The sequence below is a fragment of the Hippocampus comes genome, unplaced genomic scaffold (assembly GCF_001891065.2).
Source record: "Hippocampus comes isolate QL1 unplaced genomic scaffold, H_comes_QL1_v1.1 scaffold249, whole genome shotgun sequence".
Lineage (NCBI taxonomy): Eukaryota > Metazoa > Chordata > Actinopteri > Syngnathiformes > Syngnathidae > Hippocampus > Hippocampus comes.
In genome coordinates this window covers 1,896,369-1,908,868 of record NW_017805035.1, presented here as the reverse complement: position 1 = coordinate 1,908,868, position 12,500 = coordinate 1,896,369, and the positions used below count along the sequence as shown (strand labels likewise).

The 12,500-nt window shown below is 45.6% G+C and overlaps 2 protein-coding genes across 2 annotated transcripts in view; both read right to left on the bottom strand.

Moving 5' to 3' along the window:
- Positions 1–5,468, bottom strand: part of paqr6 (progestin and adipoQ receptor family member VI) — a 9,741-nt gene extending 4,273 nt beyond the window's left edge. Inside the window, exons 1-4 of the mRNA XM_019863739.1 lie at positions 5,248–5,468; positions 1,630–1,898; positions 1,102–1,229; positions 508–713 (exon numbers count right to left, since the gene is read on the bottom strand). Of these exons, the coding sequence (XP_019719298.1) occupies positions 508–713; positions 1,102–1,229; positions 1,630–1,898; positions 5,248–5,392 (748 nt within the window). The 5' untranslated portion in view covers positions 5,393–5,468. The remainder of the gene's footprint in view (positions 1–507; positions 714–1,101; positions 1,230–1,629; positions 1,899–5,247) is intronic.
- A 1,689-nt stretch (positions 5,469–7,157) lies between these two features.
- smg5 (SMG5 nonsense mediated mRNA decay factor) overlaps positions 7,158–12,500 on the bottom strand; it is a 12,517-nt gene continuing 7,174 nt past the window's right edge. Inside the window, 10 exon segments of the mRNA XM_019863621.1 lie at positions 7,158–8,670; positions 9,019–9,154; positions 9,318–9,462; positions 9,695–9,709; positions 9,963–10,122; positions 10,198–10,257; positions 10,828–10,986; positions 11,217–11,443; positions 11,565–11,663; positions 12,169–12,496. Of these exon segments, the coding sequence (XP_019719180.1) occupies positions 8,587–8,670; positions 9,019–9,154; positions 9,318–9,462; positions 9,695–9,709; positions 9,963–10,122; positions 10,198–10,257; positions 10,828–10,986; positions 11,217–11,443; positions 11,565–11,663; positions 12,169–12,496 (1,413 nt within the window). The 3' untranslated portion in view covers positions 7,158–8,586.

The following is a 12,500-nucleotide window of genomic DNA, read 5'->3' as shown; positions in this document are numbered from 1 at the left end:
GGCCCAGGGGCCAGATATGGGCCGCCACGTAATTTATTTGGGCCAGCGAACACAAATCAACTTCCATGATGCATGCTAAAATCTCTACCAAAATTCTCATATGTAATAAATAAGAGACATATTTTAAGCATTTTCTTATAACCAAACCCCTCATGACAGTAACTTAAACAATAGCTGAATAAACTGTTACTATTGACTTTTTTTATTTGGTTTCAGTCATAACGGCCCTCTAAGGGAAACGGTAACTAAAATGATTTTGACACCCCTGGTATACAGTAACTAGTAAGACAATTTTCAATTACTTATGTCATATATATATTTCCCCCCCCCGTAAAAAGCCACACGCGCAACCCCACAAAAAAAAGAATAAAAAAATCCAGTTTGGTCGGCAGCGCGCTGCAACGGCATCTTGCTGACTGATGGTGCGGGATCATCACTCAGCGATGGACTGCCCCTGCTGAAAGACAGACAATCTGTTCTGTGGAGGGAGTGCGAGTATTGTCTTACCCAGGCTGTAAAGGCTGAGCGCACCATAGTCGAAGAAGTAGCAGATGTGGCGCGACTCTGACGACATGGCGCTGAAAGTGTGTGCGCAACAGGAGGTGAACGGGTACACGCACACCAGCAGCATGTACGCCAGCAGAGGCCACGTGTAGCTGTCGCTCGTCAAGTTCATGCTGGAGCACAGCGAGGCCAGCCTCCACACGAAGTACCTGATGCACACCTGTACGGTTAACCTCCACTCCAGTTTTATGCCTAAAGTGTAGTACCACATTGTGCCATAACATGGGGGCAGCCTTGAGCTCTACTGAAACACATGCAGTGTAATGAATAGCAAAAAGAGTCAACGAACATCGACAAGAATGCAACATTTGCTACTTTTGTGAACACTTCTTAGGAGATGTCCCCATCAAATGACGACATCGAGGAGCCATCGTCACATTACCCCAAAAAACATTTCTTCTGGTGTGAGGTGCTAGCATGTCAATAGAGGGGGGGAGCATCCAGGAAGTTGCAATTGGAGAAATGAGATGAGCCCCGAGTTTCACACATCGCTGGTAGTTAGTTGTACAGATGACCGGAAAAGTATGATGCACGCACCACGTTGGCAGGAAGTGCGTCCAGATGTTGACGGTTTCGTTGTTGATGTGGAAGCTGCTGAGCACGCAGTCCAGTGCCGAGCTCTGCGGGTGTCGGTAGCCGGACAAGATGCTGTCCTCACGGAACACCTGAGGAACAAAGGCCGATGTCATCGTTACAGATGTCCCGGCCGACTTCGTACCATCCCTGGATTTCGCCTAAATTGGCTTCTTCCAAACAAAATGGTTGCCTTCCTGTTCAAATTCTGAGCAAGAAATTTGAACAGAATTTACATTTCCACCCAATTTGATGGTGGAAGCTATAGCCCAAAACCCTTGGCCCTATGGCCCCTCACACCTGTTTAGAACTCCCGTTTCTAAATTTGTGTCTAATTTGGATGAATACCGTAGGAATTAGTCAAAGTACAAGTTATTGAATTTGCATGTTCTTCAGCGTTTTGAGAGTTTTAAAAATTTTTCATGACTCGCGGGACATATTTCTTGGGTGAAACCCTCCTTCCCGCCCATACCCTAAAATCCTCCCGCTCACCTTAGGCACCTGGTGGACGTCAAAGAGCGGCGGCAGTTTGACACCAAACACGGCGGCGGGCGAGTCAACGGCGCCGACACCCCGCAGGCACACCTCCCCGAGGCGAGCGCGGCCCCTGCGGCAGATGAGCAGCCAAACGGGGTAGTCGGGGGCGGGCGTCGGGGCTGCGTCTGACCGGGCCGGGGGCTCCCAGCGTAACAGGCAGCGCCCCCAACCTTGGCTCCAGGCGCCTCCCAGGCCAGCGCCCAGCCCACGCCACACGGGGAACACTGCAATGTGGGGGAGAAGTCACCGTTAGCCACCGGCTCCGAAAATTAAGGCCTCCATCAAACAAACAGGAGGAGTACATATCATTGATTGCCATCTTAAGGTCCATGGACCAGTAGACTCACATGTAAGACAAGCTAGCACACAAGTTTAGCCATGATAAGTAAATAGGTAGCAATAGCTAGACAGAGAGCTAGCTTGAGCGATAACTTGACAGACCAACAGCTAGCTAGCTAGTTAGCTAGATAGATAGATAGATAGAAACAGAACCTGTCCAAAAAATGGAAATTGTCAAGCTGCTATCAAGTAAATGGCCCAATCTTCACAAAAGATCAAAATGGCTTTTGATTTCACCAAATAGGACCTCCAAATGCTGCAAATTCGACAAACAACTTTCTTCAGTTCTTTCCAAACTAGTAATGTTTTGAAGCATCATCGTGCGTAACTATTTGGAGCAGTGCATTTTACATTTTTGGGAACTTGGGGGCTTTTCTCTGGGACATTTGTGCAAAAATATTCAAATCCTTCAAACAGTCATTTGCAATGACTATCCAGGAAAATGTAAGAAAATTATAATTTGCATCACACTTTTTTTTTTTAGAGTGAAGGTGGTTTGTCAGTGCTGAAGACTTACATTTCTGAATAGTGTCACTTATGTAACATGGCTTCATGCCGATGTATATTGTAGATGCAAGGTCTTGATGCTTTCCAATGTTTTTTTTTATTTTTTAAGGGGAACTTTGCCGCTAACTTGAGGCATCTACATGCAATTACAAATTGTCTTATCAATTAGTTGCGGCTTTGCGACAGGTGTCACTACCCATCGCTGTAAACTACTGTATACCCAATCCTGTTTTTGAAGTAATGCTGCCCAATGATCAGTCATCAAAATTAGAGCGTGCACCTAAATCAAACTTGTTTGAAGAGACAAGAGTCAAGTCTCCCAGAGCCTCCCGGTATCTCCCACACCCTCCACCGCCGCCCCCCATCCCGGACCAGGTTCCGGTTCTGGCCCCTTTGTCGGCGACAAAGTCGTCTTTGTGCACACGCACAAGCTACCGCATTGATAAGCACACAAACAAAATGTCCGCCCGCCGCTGGCCGATGAGGAATTTGAATGATGGAAAGACTTCATTTAAATCAGGCAGTTTGAAATGTTTTGATGCAAAGCAATCTGCGTTTTTTTTTTTTTTAGTTTGTTTTTTTCATAATGCCAATGTTTTCGTGAAAGGTCAACGGAGAAAACTGTAGGGAGTGTTTTTGTGGGGGAACGTCATATTAAGAAAAGAAATTAGAATTGTCGTCGGAAAATGTCATTTTGGAGATTTTTAATTAATTTTTTTTAGTTTGTGTAATTGCCAAAAAAAAGGGTTTCTGAAATTTTCATATATTCATCTTTTACTTTATGAAAATTTCATTTATTCATTTTTATTTTATTTTCGAAAAAAATTATATATTTTTGAGAATACGTCAATTATTTATCCAAAGAATGTGGTGCATAATACATTTTTAAGAAAAGTCATTTCATTTTGAGAAAAAAGCAATTTCTTTTAGAGGGGAAAAAAATGTTGACAAAAAAAAATTATATTTGCAAGAAAATGTTTGTAAAATGGAGCAAGTGGTTTGAAGAAGTCCTTTTTAAAGCTCTACATTGTTAAGAAAAACACAAAAGATTTAAACATTCCAAAAAATAATAAATGTGACTCACTTAATAAAAAAAATCCCTGTTGTTTTTTTTTCCTCTTTAAAAAGAGGGTTTCTAGTTCTTTTCCTACAAGATCAACTTTATGTCTTCATACTTTCTACCTTCTGAGCATTTTTTTTCCCCTCCAATCGCCAAAGGAGATTTCTTGGGTGGCAACAGGGAAGATTCCCCTGGGTATGTGTTCAATATTGTGCCAAAGAAAAGCATTAAAAGAGGCAGGTGGGCGTTGGCTTGCTCGTGAATTTAGTTCCCCTTTCGGGCCGCGCTCTGGCAAGTTTGCACAAAAGCTGTTCCACCTCCCTGTCCTCCTCCTCCTCCTTGTCTGCACCTGCACGGACTCATGTTTACATTTCTCACATGAAAGTTGCACATGTTACGCAAACCCAACAATCCGCCTTGTGCTCTTTTCGGAGACGAGTGACACAAAGGTCAGATGACTCTCCAGCTTCAACCGTCCTGAACTCAACTTGGAATCAACGCAACGAAGTCAACTCTCCTTATGTCCACTTCGACTTGGGGAAAAAAAACAATCGCCCAAATTTTGGGGATTTGATGGACATTACGTGTTTTCCTCATGGAGCGACTTGAAGCTTTTTGTGAATAGTGAGCACCCATGGAGATGAAAACGCTTCACGTCTCCAAAATCCCAAATACCGGGGCGGTTGATGGCTCTGATATTTTCAAAGGTGGAAGCTGGCATAAGGAGAGACTGTCCACCTCAGGTGTCTATGCTTTGACGAAATAAAACATTGATGAATCACACTAGAGCAGCTGTTTGAAATGTGAGTAACTGGAGCACTAAAAGGACATCGGTACAAGCACGGTCGGCGAGTGTTAAAACGAATCATGATCAACAGTGACGCTTAAAAGTGAGGTAATGAGTACCACTAGCGGACTGCAAAAGAATCACTCAATTAAAGAAAGTAAAAATTTGCCAACATTAAATAAAAGCAAACACATTGGAATGACAAATTTTCTAAACTTTTTTCAAATCTAGTACAGCAGATTTTTTTCAAAGTGACAGTGTGGGTGTATTTAAATTGAATGTAGCCAATTTTCAAAATCAAGGTGTCAAAGTCAAGCGGCTTGGGTCAGACCTGGCCCGCCACATCATTTTATGTGGCCCACAAAAGCAAACCAAACATGTCAATTTCCTTGGCGCTTGCTAAAAAGCCTGATCCAAATGTTCAAATTGTCATAACGGCTGTCCAAAGGGAAGCCAAAACTCCAATTTGACCAGTGACAAAAACCTGTTTGACACCCCTGGTCTAAAAGCTCCCCTGTGTATTTTTAATATTGTCCTTTGTGAGGAGCACACAAAATATCTCTGGAGGTGAAACTTGTGTGCTCCAAGAATGACGCCAACGCCTTGGCAATTGCAACAATGCGAACTAACTCAATTCAGTTTGGCACGTGAGTCATAGACGAGCTCCTTCCCACAGCTGACTCTCCTCGGCCGTCTCTTTGTTTTTACGATTTTCCGCGAAGGAACAAAAAAAAAAACAACAACAACAAAAAAAAAAAAACCCACAAAACTCAGGGAAGCGAGGAATGGCGGTGAGGGCTGGCGTCCGGACCCGCACAAGAGTGAGAGGAGCCAATCTTCCTCCATCATTTGTGTCACGACCACTTCCGCGTTCACTTACCGCGACTGTCGGCCATCAAGCGTGTGACATGCTGCCCAAGCAAACAGTAACTTGGAAGCGCCTTTCCAAAGCGCCTCGTTTTCTCCTCGGGTCTCTCGTTAAAATGTTGCGTCACGTGCGTTTCGCGAATTTTTTTTGTCTCCATTCCACAGACTAGCCTCGGTTCCACCCTCTCCCTCCACGCCGGCCAATGGCAAGCGAACTTGGCGCACTTTTGAGAGACGTGGGCGGGGCGCAGAGAGGCGGCGGCCACAACAACACCAGCCACGTGCGTGCGCGCGCGCGCCTGCAGACTCCAGCGTGAGAAATGAACGCGCGTGTACGACTTCCTGGAATTCCACGTTTGTGGGTGGTGACGTCACGGCCTGGGAGCGCGGAAGACACTCAAAAAGCGCGAGCAAAAAAAAAAAAAACAACAGTCAACGATTGCAGCTGTTTTACACGGAAGCGGATTGTTGCCACAAACACGTCGTTTGAACATGAAACTGATCATAACGTGTTTCAGGAAAACAGGAATTAATTGCTTTTAGTTCAGGTCACTGGCGGAGTCTTTTTTTTTTATGAATTAAAGTTATTAATTACGAAACTCTTCTGTTCAAAAGGAGATGGGGAACTCCTGTCACGTGAATTGCCTGCAGTCTGACTTCAGCTGCAACTTTTTCCGACTCGCTTGCCTGAACCTGAAGACTCCACTTGACTTGGATTGGAAGTGCGTGACTTGCCAAGTGTTGCCTGCGTGCCTGTTTACAATCGAAAAGCCCCATTTTCAACACAATGGGTCAATTGTTCTAGCTTTGAAAGTTTGAGACAACAATTATGAGCTCTAACTTCATCCCGTCACTACCACCGTCCCCCCAACAACAGCTAAAATAGATTAACGTGACAGCTTCGCCAACCAGTAGCTTGTGAACGAAGTTTCGTGTGGCCAAAGGCACAGATCACACAATGCCTGCTTTGGAACAATTCAACAAACCCAAAACGGGATTGCCAAGTTTTGGCGTAACGGATGGTACGCCGAATGCTCAAAGAGGAAAGTAGTCCGTGAACGTTCTCCTCTTCCAAACTGTCGAGGACAGCCCCGAGCAAAACGCCGTCACATAAATAACGAAGGTGCGTCAAAATCAGGCACCAAAGCCTGAGTAACAGCCCAGTTCAGGCTGGCTTTTAAGTGGCCACGAGATGGCGCCAATTCAACACGGTCACTAAAACGGACACACAAAAAACTCACGCATGAGCTCTAAAGAGGCCAGCAAGGACCTCTGCGCGGATGACATCTCTCAGATTCTTGTGGCTCCTCTCATGGTAAAAGTCCCTTCAAGTCATCGCACCTCCTTCATGGGATCAAAGTGCGTTCCCGCCACTCGCCCCGCGCAAAGGGAGCACAAAGCGGTGCCAGTCACCGTCCCAGTTGATTCACAAGCACGCGCACACGCTGCTGTCATTGTGATTGGCTGCCATTCGCGGCGCGCCCGCGCGAGTTTGAGAGGTCCACATCAGAGGAAAAAAGACGAACTCCAGAGACTTTTCTTCTTTTCCCGAAAGGAAAGGACGGTGTATCTTGAAAAACGTCAGCACAATGTTACGCACGTAACGACGACACGCATTTCAAGTCACAACAATTTCAAAAACACCACTTTGCAAAGGCTGAACTCCAAACGAGTGCTCATTCACTAAAAAAACACACGCTGTGTTCGAGTAGATGTTATCCTGGGGCAAAATGTCACAATTTTGTGAAATAGCAAGCAAAAAAAAAAAAAACCCTGTCAGGTTCAACTTTGTCGACACAATGACAAATTGCACGTCATAGTATGTGACGTCACATGCCCTTGTGGTCACACAGAAAACAACGCACGGAAATTGTCACTTGTGAAAGTTTTAAGAGAAGGAAAAAAAAAGGTCCAGTATAAAGATTTAAATTATCTTTGTTTTTATTGGCGAATGTATTTGTCTATTGGTGTATGATAGGACACACGAAAATGGACAGTCTGTCATCATGTAGACATTTCCAACTTCTCTCAGAGCTTACAGCAACCCATATTAGCTTTTTTTTTTCTTTTAATAAGTGACACCTTGATAAATACACTGCTTTCCCTTGTACATTCTCGAATCGGAAAAAAAATTGCATAACACCATTATTGTTTGGGTACAAAAATAAAACCCGAATGAGCTTGATCACAGGGTTGTTGTTTCCTTTTTGTCAAGAGCACAGACCACACACACAACTCCAAAAACAAAATACAAAAAAAAAAGGGACATTGGGCTATTGGGTGTAATTGAGGATAAATCTGAAATGCTCAGCCTTTATAGGTCAAATTTGGCTTTCTTCAATTATACACTTTTTCTATGAAAAGGTTGCTTTTTTTTATGTGATGCGAATGAACTTGGACTATTTTGAGAAGTGTATACCAGTAATTTGTTCAGAACAAAAAAAAAAAAAAAATTGAGAAATGCCCTGCCCCCCCATAAAAGTTTTTACTTTGAGAAAAAAAAAATATTTTCCAATTAATGAACACCATGTTGAGAAAAACCAGAAGGCCATTCAAAAGTTGACACAGTCAAATGAAGTTGACCCGGAGAGGTTATCGTGCGTTCATCTTGAAATCTCATCCTGAAAATTTCTGCCCAAAACCAAATAAACTTACGGACATTGTGTGAGAATTAGAAGTCCAACCCTCCAAAAAAAAAAAAAAGACAAGAGGAGAAACTGCACCTCTTTAAAAAATAACAACCCTTCCGAGTGCTGTTTTTCGGGTTTGACTTTCCCTCAGGCCACGGCAGCCTGTTGCTGGCTGCTTTTTGCTTTTTTTTTTTTTTTTGCGCCTGCCTTGCTTGTGTTTTTCTCTCTCTCTGGATACGGACAACGGAAATCACTCATCCTGCCAAAAACAACGAGAGCGAAACCACCGACACCCAAAAGGACTTCAATTTCAAGTCTGTGTGTGTACGCACCGTGTCTCTCTCTCTCTCAACATATACAGCGCGCTCCCAGTTTGAGAGGGAAGCGGAGCGCCAGCCAGAACGCTTAAGTTTGGCATCTCGGCACTTCCTACGTCCGCCGAAGAACCGCGCGGGGCGGAGGCGTTCGCCCGTCTTCGTTTTAGTGGATTTCAACTCCCTTCGTAAGTTTCAACTCTTTCCATCCGTCCGGCTTCATGTTGAGATTTTGTTTTGGAGACGCAGATACACACAGAGCAAAGAGAGTGGCAGAGAGAGAGAGACAGAGGAGGGGAGAGAGAGAGATTAAGAGAGAGAGAGAGGGGGCGGGGGGTAGAGAGAGAGAGAGAGATAGAACGAGTGTTGTGATTGATCCGACATTGGCGGTGTTTTGCGTGGTCCCCCTCAGCCCATCTCCTTCCACTGCCGGTAAAAGTCTGCGATGTTCTTCAGCTCCATGCCCGCTGAGCTCGCCGCCTGGACGGCAGACTGGAAAAAATAAAATAGAATAAACATCAGCAATTACCTACATGCTCTGTGACATGAGAAAAATAAAGTCAAGCATTTGAGAGAAAAAAAGTTGCGTATGTTTTTTAAGTAAATTTTGTGTATGTTTTGGAGAGACAAGGGGGGGGGCAAAAAGTTATTTTAAAAAAACATTTAACTTTCAGGATTTTTTTTTCTTTTATTATTATTTTTAATTAAAAAATCTTTTTGAAGGACAATAAACTTTTTTTGCAGGGAGGCGAGGGGGTGGGGGGGGTCCACTTTTTATAAGTGCTATCTAATTGAAGAAAAAAAAAAGTTTTTTTTTTTTTGGGTTGGTGGGCGCCCAACCTTCATTGCCGCCGAGCGTTCACACAGTTGGTCCACCGGATGTCCGGTGAGAAGGGTGACCATGCCGGCCGTGTCATCGTCGATGCTCTGGGAGACGGTGAGCTGGCGGCAGCTGTCCACCATTTTGTACAGATGCCTACCAGACACAGAGAGAAAGAGAGAAAGGGCGCGCTCACTGAGTTTCACTCATATGTATGGCAGTTAACAATGTTACAATATTCCTCCAAAACCATGTCTGCAAATGTGGCATACAAAAAAAAAAAAAAAAAATTCCCACCAACGCCAGTAACGTGACTTACCAGGCATCGAGGTCCTGACGTTTTAGCTTGTCTCTTTCAAAACTTCGTCCAGACTCCCTCTGGCATCGGATGTACCTGCAACATGAAGGAGCCATTAGAACAACGAAGTCCTGATGCAGAGTTTCAAGTTTTTCACCCAAAATGGCTGCTTCCAACCAAAACGGTTCATTTCGAGCCGCGGGTTTGGGACTTATTCGTGCGTCCTGTTCTATGTGTACCCAAAAGGCGAAAGTAATCCTTAGTAATTTCCCATGAGGTGCTATTGCGCAACTTTTGGATGTTGGCGGTTGGTGTTTTGGAGCCCTAAAAAGCCAAACTTTTTCAAGCCAGTTGCGAAAAGTCAAAGCATTTTTTGGCAAGCCAAACGGAAATATTACCTAGTCCGTCGATGACTGCGATGAGACACAAAAACCACGTAGCCTTCATGTTAGCAAAATATGACCTCGTGCGGTCATTTCCAACCACTTTGTGCAGTGAGGGATTCTGATCCAATTCCACTTCAGCGGTCCCAGAGTGATGATTTACCAACAAACAAGTATTTATCTACATCTAACATATGACGGCCATTTTTTTAAGATGAACTTTTTGTTCAGCGCAGTGGCGTGCGATTTTTCTCCAGTGACGTTTGCGTGCGGGCGCGCCGACCTGTTCTGGGGATGATCACGATGAAGCAGCCGCTGGCGGCGAGACTTCGGATGAGACCCAGGTGCTGGCAGAGGGCGGCGGCATCGGGCACCAGGTAGGGCGACATGGACGACTGCGCCTTGGGCTGCTGAAGGCTGCCCTCCAGTTGAGACACTTCCAACTGCCACAGCCAGACACAGTTAAAAAAACAAAACAAAACAAGGACAGTGACAAAAAAAAAGCGTTGTGGTTAAACCTGGAGTCGAAGCTGAGCCATATCCCGCATCAGGCGATTTCTGCGGGCCTCCTCTTCAGCCTGGAACAACACAAAGCAAAAGTGCTCTTCAACATGACACGTTGGCTAGTTGTCGCTATTTTTTTCATTACTTTGGAAGATTTTAAACCTCTCGTCTTGAGTGGATTTTTCTAGCCTTGAGCTCGTACGTGGCTTTGTCCATTTTTGAATTTCTAAAATTTTTTTTTTTTTTTGCTTCTTTTACAGCATGACTTTCGGAACTTGCATCCTTTCATTTTTTTAGTTTTTTTTTTTTTTAACAGTTCAAATTCTGATTTGCCAATGAGGCTTGTAAAACATTCAGGGAAATGAAATGGTCATTTTCTCTCGCAATACCAGTGAAATTCGTTCCACAACTACACACATATCTTAAAATCATCTTTCCTCCATAAAGATGAACAGAAATATCTCCTAAAAAAACAGGCAATTTTTGTACTGTTTTTGAATAAGGAAAATAGCACACGAGAATATTGCACAAAAAAAAAAAAAAAAAAGAAGAAGAAATAATATAGAATGTAAAAAATTGAACAGTTTGCAGACGGTGATGATAAATTCCTTTGCAGCTCTTTTGCCTACACGTCGGTCTCTCACCATTCGGAACTGGGCCTTGGCCTGCTGCAGCAGGTTGTCGGCTTGCGACTGGCTGACGCTGGTGAAGATGCCGGCCTCCGGGTTGAAGTGCAGCACGTTGCCCTGGAGACTGGTGAGGAAGTGGCCAAAACTGCGGATGCAACACACGCGCACCACGCACTGGAGGAGGAAGAGAGAGCGCAGACTTAGGACAAACGCCCGAGAGATATTTGACGTTGCCTCTGGAAAGGATGTAGAGTACTATTTTTTTCTTCGCCATCACGAGGAAAAAAACAAAAACAAACAAGAATGTGTTCCCATCTCGAATACAAACAGAAGGGTGAGCGTTCCGACACGCCGGTGAGAGTTGTCATCGAGGAGCGTGCATATAACGCATCGTGTGCCTATACCTCCTGTAGCGGGCTGAGGGAGGCGCCCCGGTGGGCAAAGTCCAGGTGGCGGTGGGCAACGGCGAGGGCGGGCAGGTGCCTCAGCGCCACATCCTCGGGCAGCAGTAGCGTCTGGAGCAGCGCGGGTCGCTCGCACTCGCCCAGCAGCTCCGTCACGTCTGGGTTCAAGTCGGCCTCTGCCAAGCACAGCAATGGCATGCCGCGATCACAACGGGGACCGTATTTGCCTCAATTTGGGCCAGGAAAAACCGCAGTCGATGAATAAGGCCCCACTCATCTGCATTTGGGTTTGTTTGTGTTTTTTTTAAAGATGATTATCTTTTTTTTTTTTTTTTTTTTTCAAAGGGCTAATATTGTCCAAGGGCCAGTCCGGTGTCTCTGCTAGCGTCTTCTCGCTGTGCACCGACGGGGCGCTGCGCTGGCTCCCTTCGGAGTCCGAGTCCAAATCTGCGGAAGAAAATTTGTCTTTTAATTTTCCCCACGCGACGAACATTTGGCAAGGTCCGCCATCAAGCGTGGCCGAAGGGCCCGGGGGCCAGCGTGACGCCGTGCCAAGACGACTTAGTGACGCTGGCCCGATCAGGTAGTCCGAGTCCAAATCTGCGGAAGAAAATTTGTCTTGAAATTTTCCCCACGCGACGAACATGTGGCAAGGTCCGCCATCAAGCGTGGCCAAAGAGCCCGGGGCCAGCGTGACACCGCGCCAAGTCGACTTAGTGACGCTGGCCCGATCAGGCCAGTGTCATTTTCATAAATCATGACCATGAAATAAACACATCACTTAAAAATCGATCAAGCTATTTTACCACACATTTCTTGTTTATATTCACGTGAATTTTGGCCGCAGAAACTGCACGCCTCACCTATGCCAGTGACGCATAGTGACAAGGGATGCACCTTGAAAAAACTGACTAAATTAAAACTTTTTTTTAAAAAAGGGGGTGGGTATTACCATTTTCATTGACCCCATTGGGGGTATTCTGGTTCACATCGCAGGGTGATTGACTGGCAGAGGAGGGGGTCTCCTGGGAGGGCGCGGCGGCGATGGAGTCGTCTGCGGAAGTGGGCCCGGCGGAGGCCGCTTGAGGCCTGAGCAGCATGTTGCTGAAGGTGGGCGCCAGGCGGAAGCAGCGCTTGGCCTGGAAGAGCTGCGAGGACATGGCCTGGAGGTTGCTGCTGATGCTGGCGTCGTTGGCCCCCAGGGGCCCGTTGGCAACAGAAAGCGTTTGGCCGCCGGCCCCCTTGGCGTCGTCCTCCTCGCCGTCCCGCCGGTCCCGGGCCTTC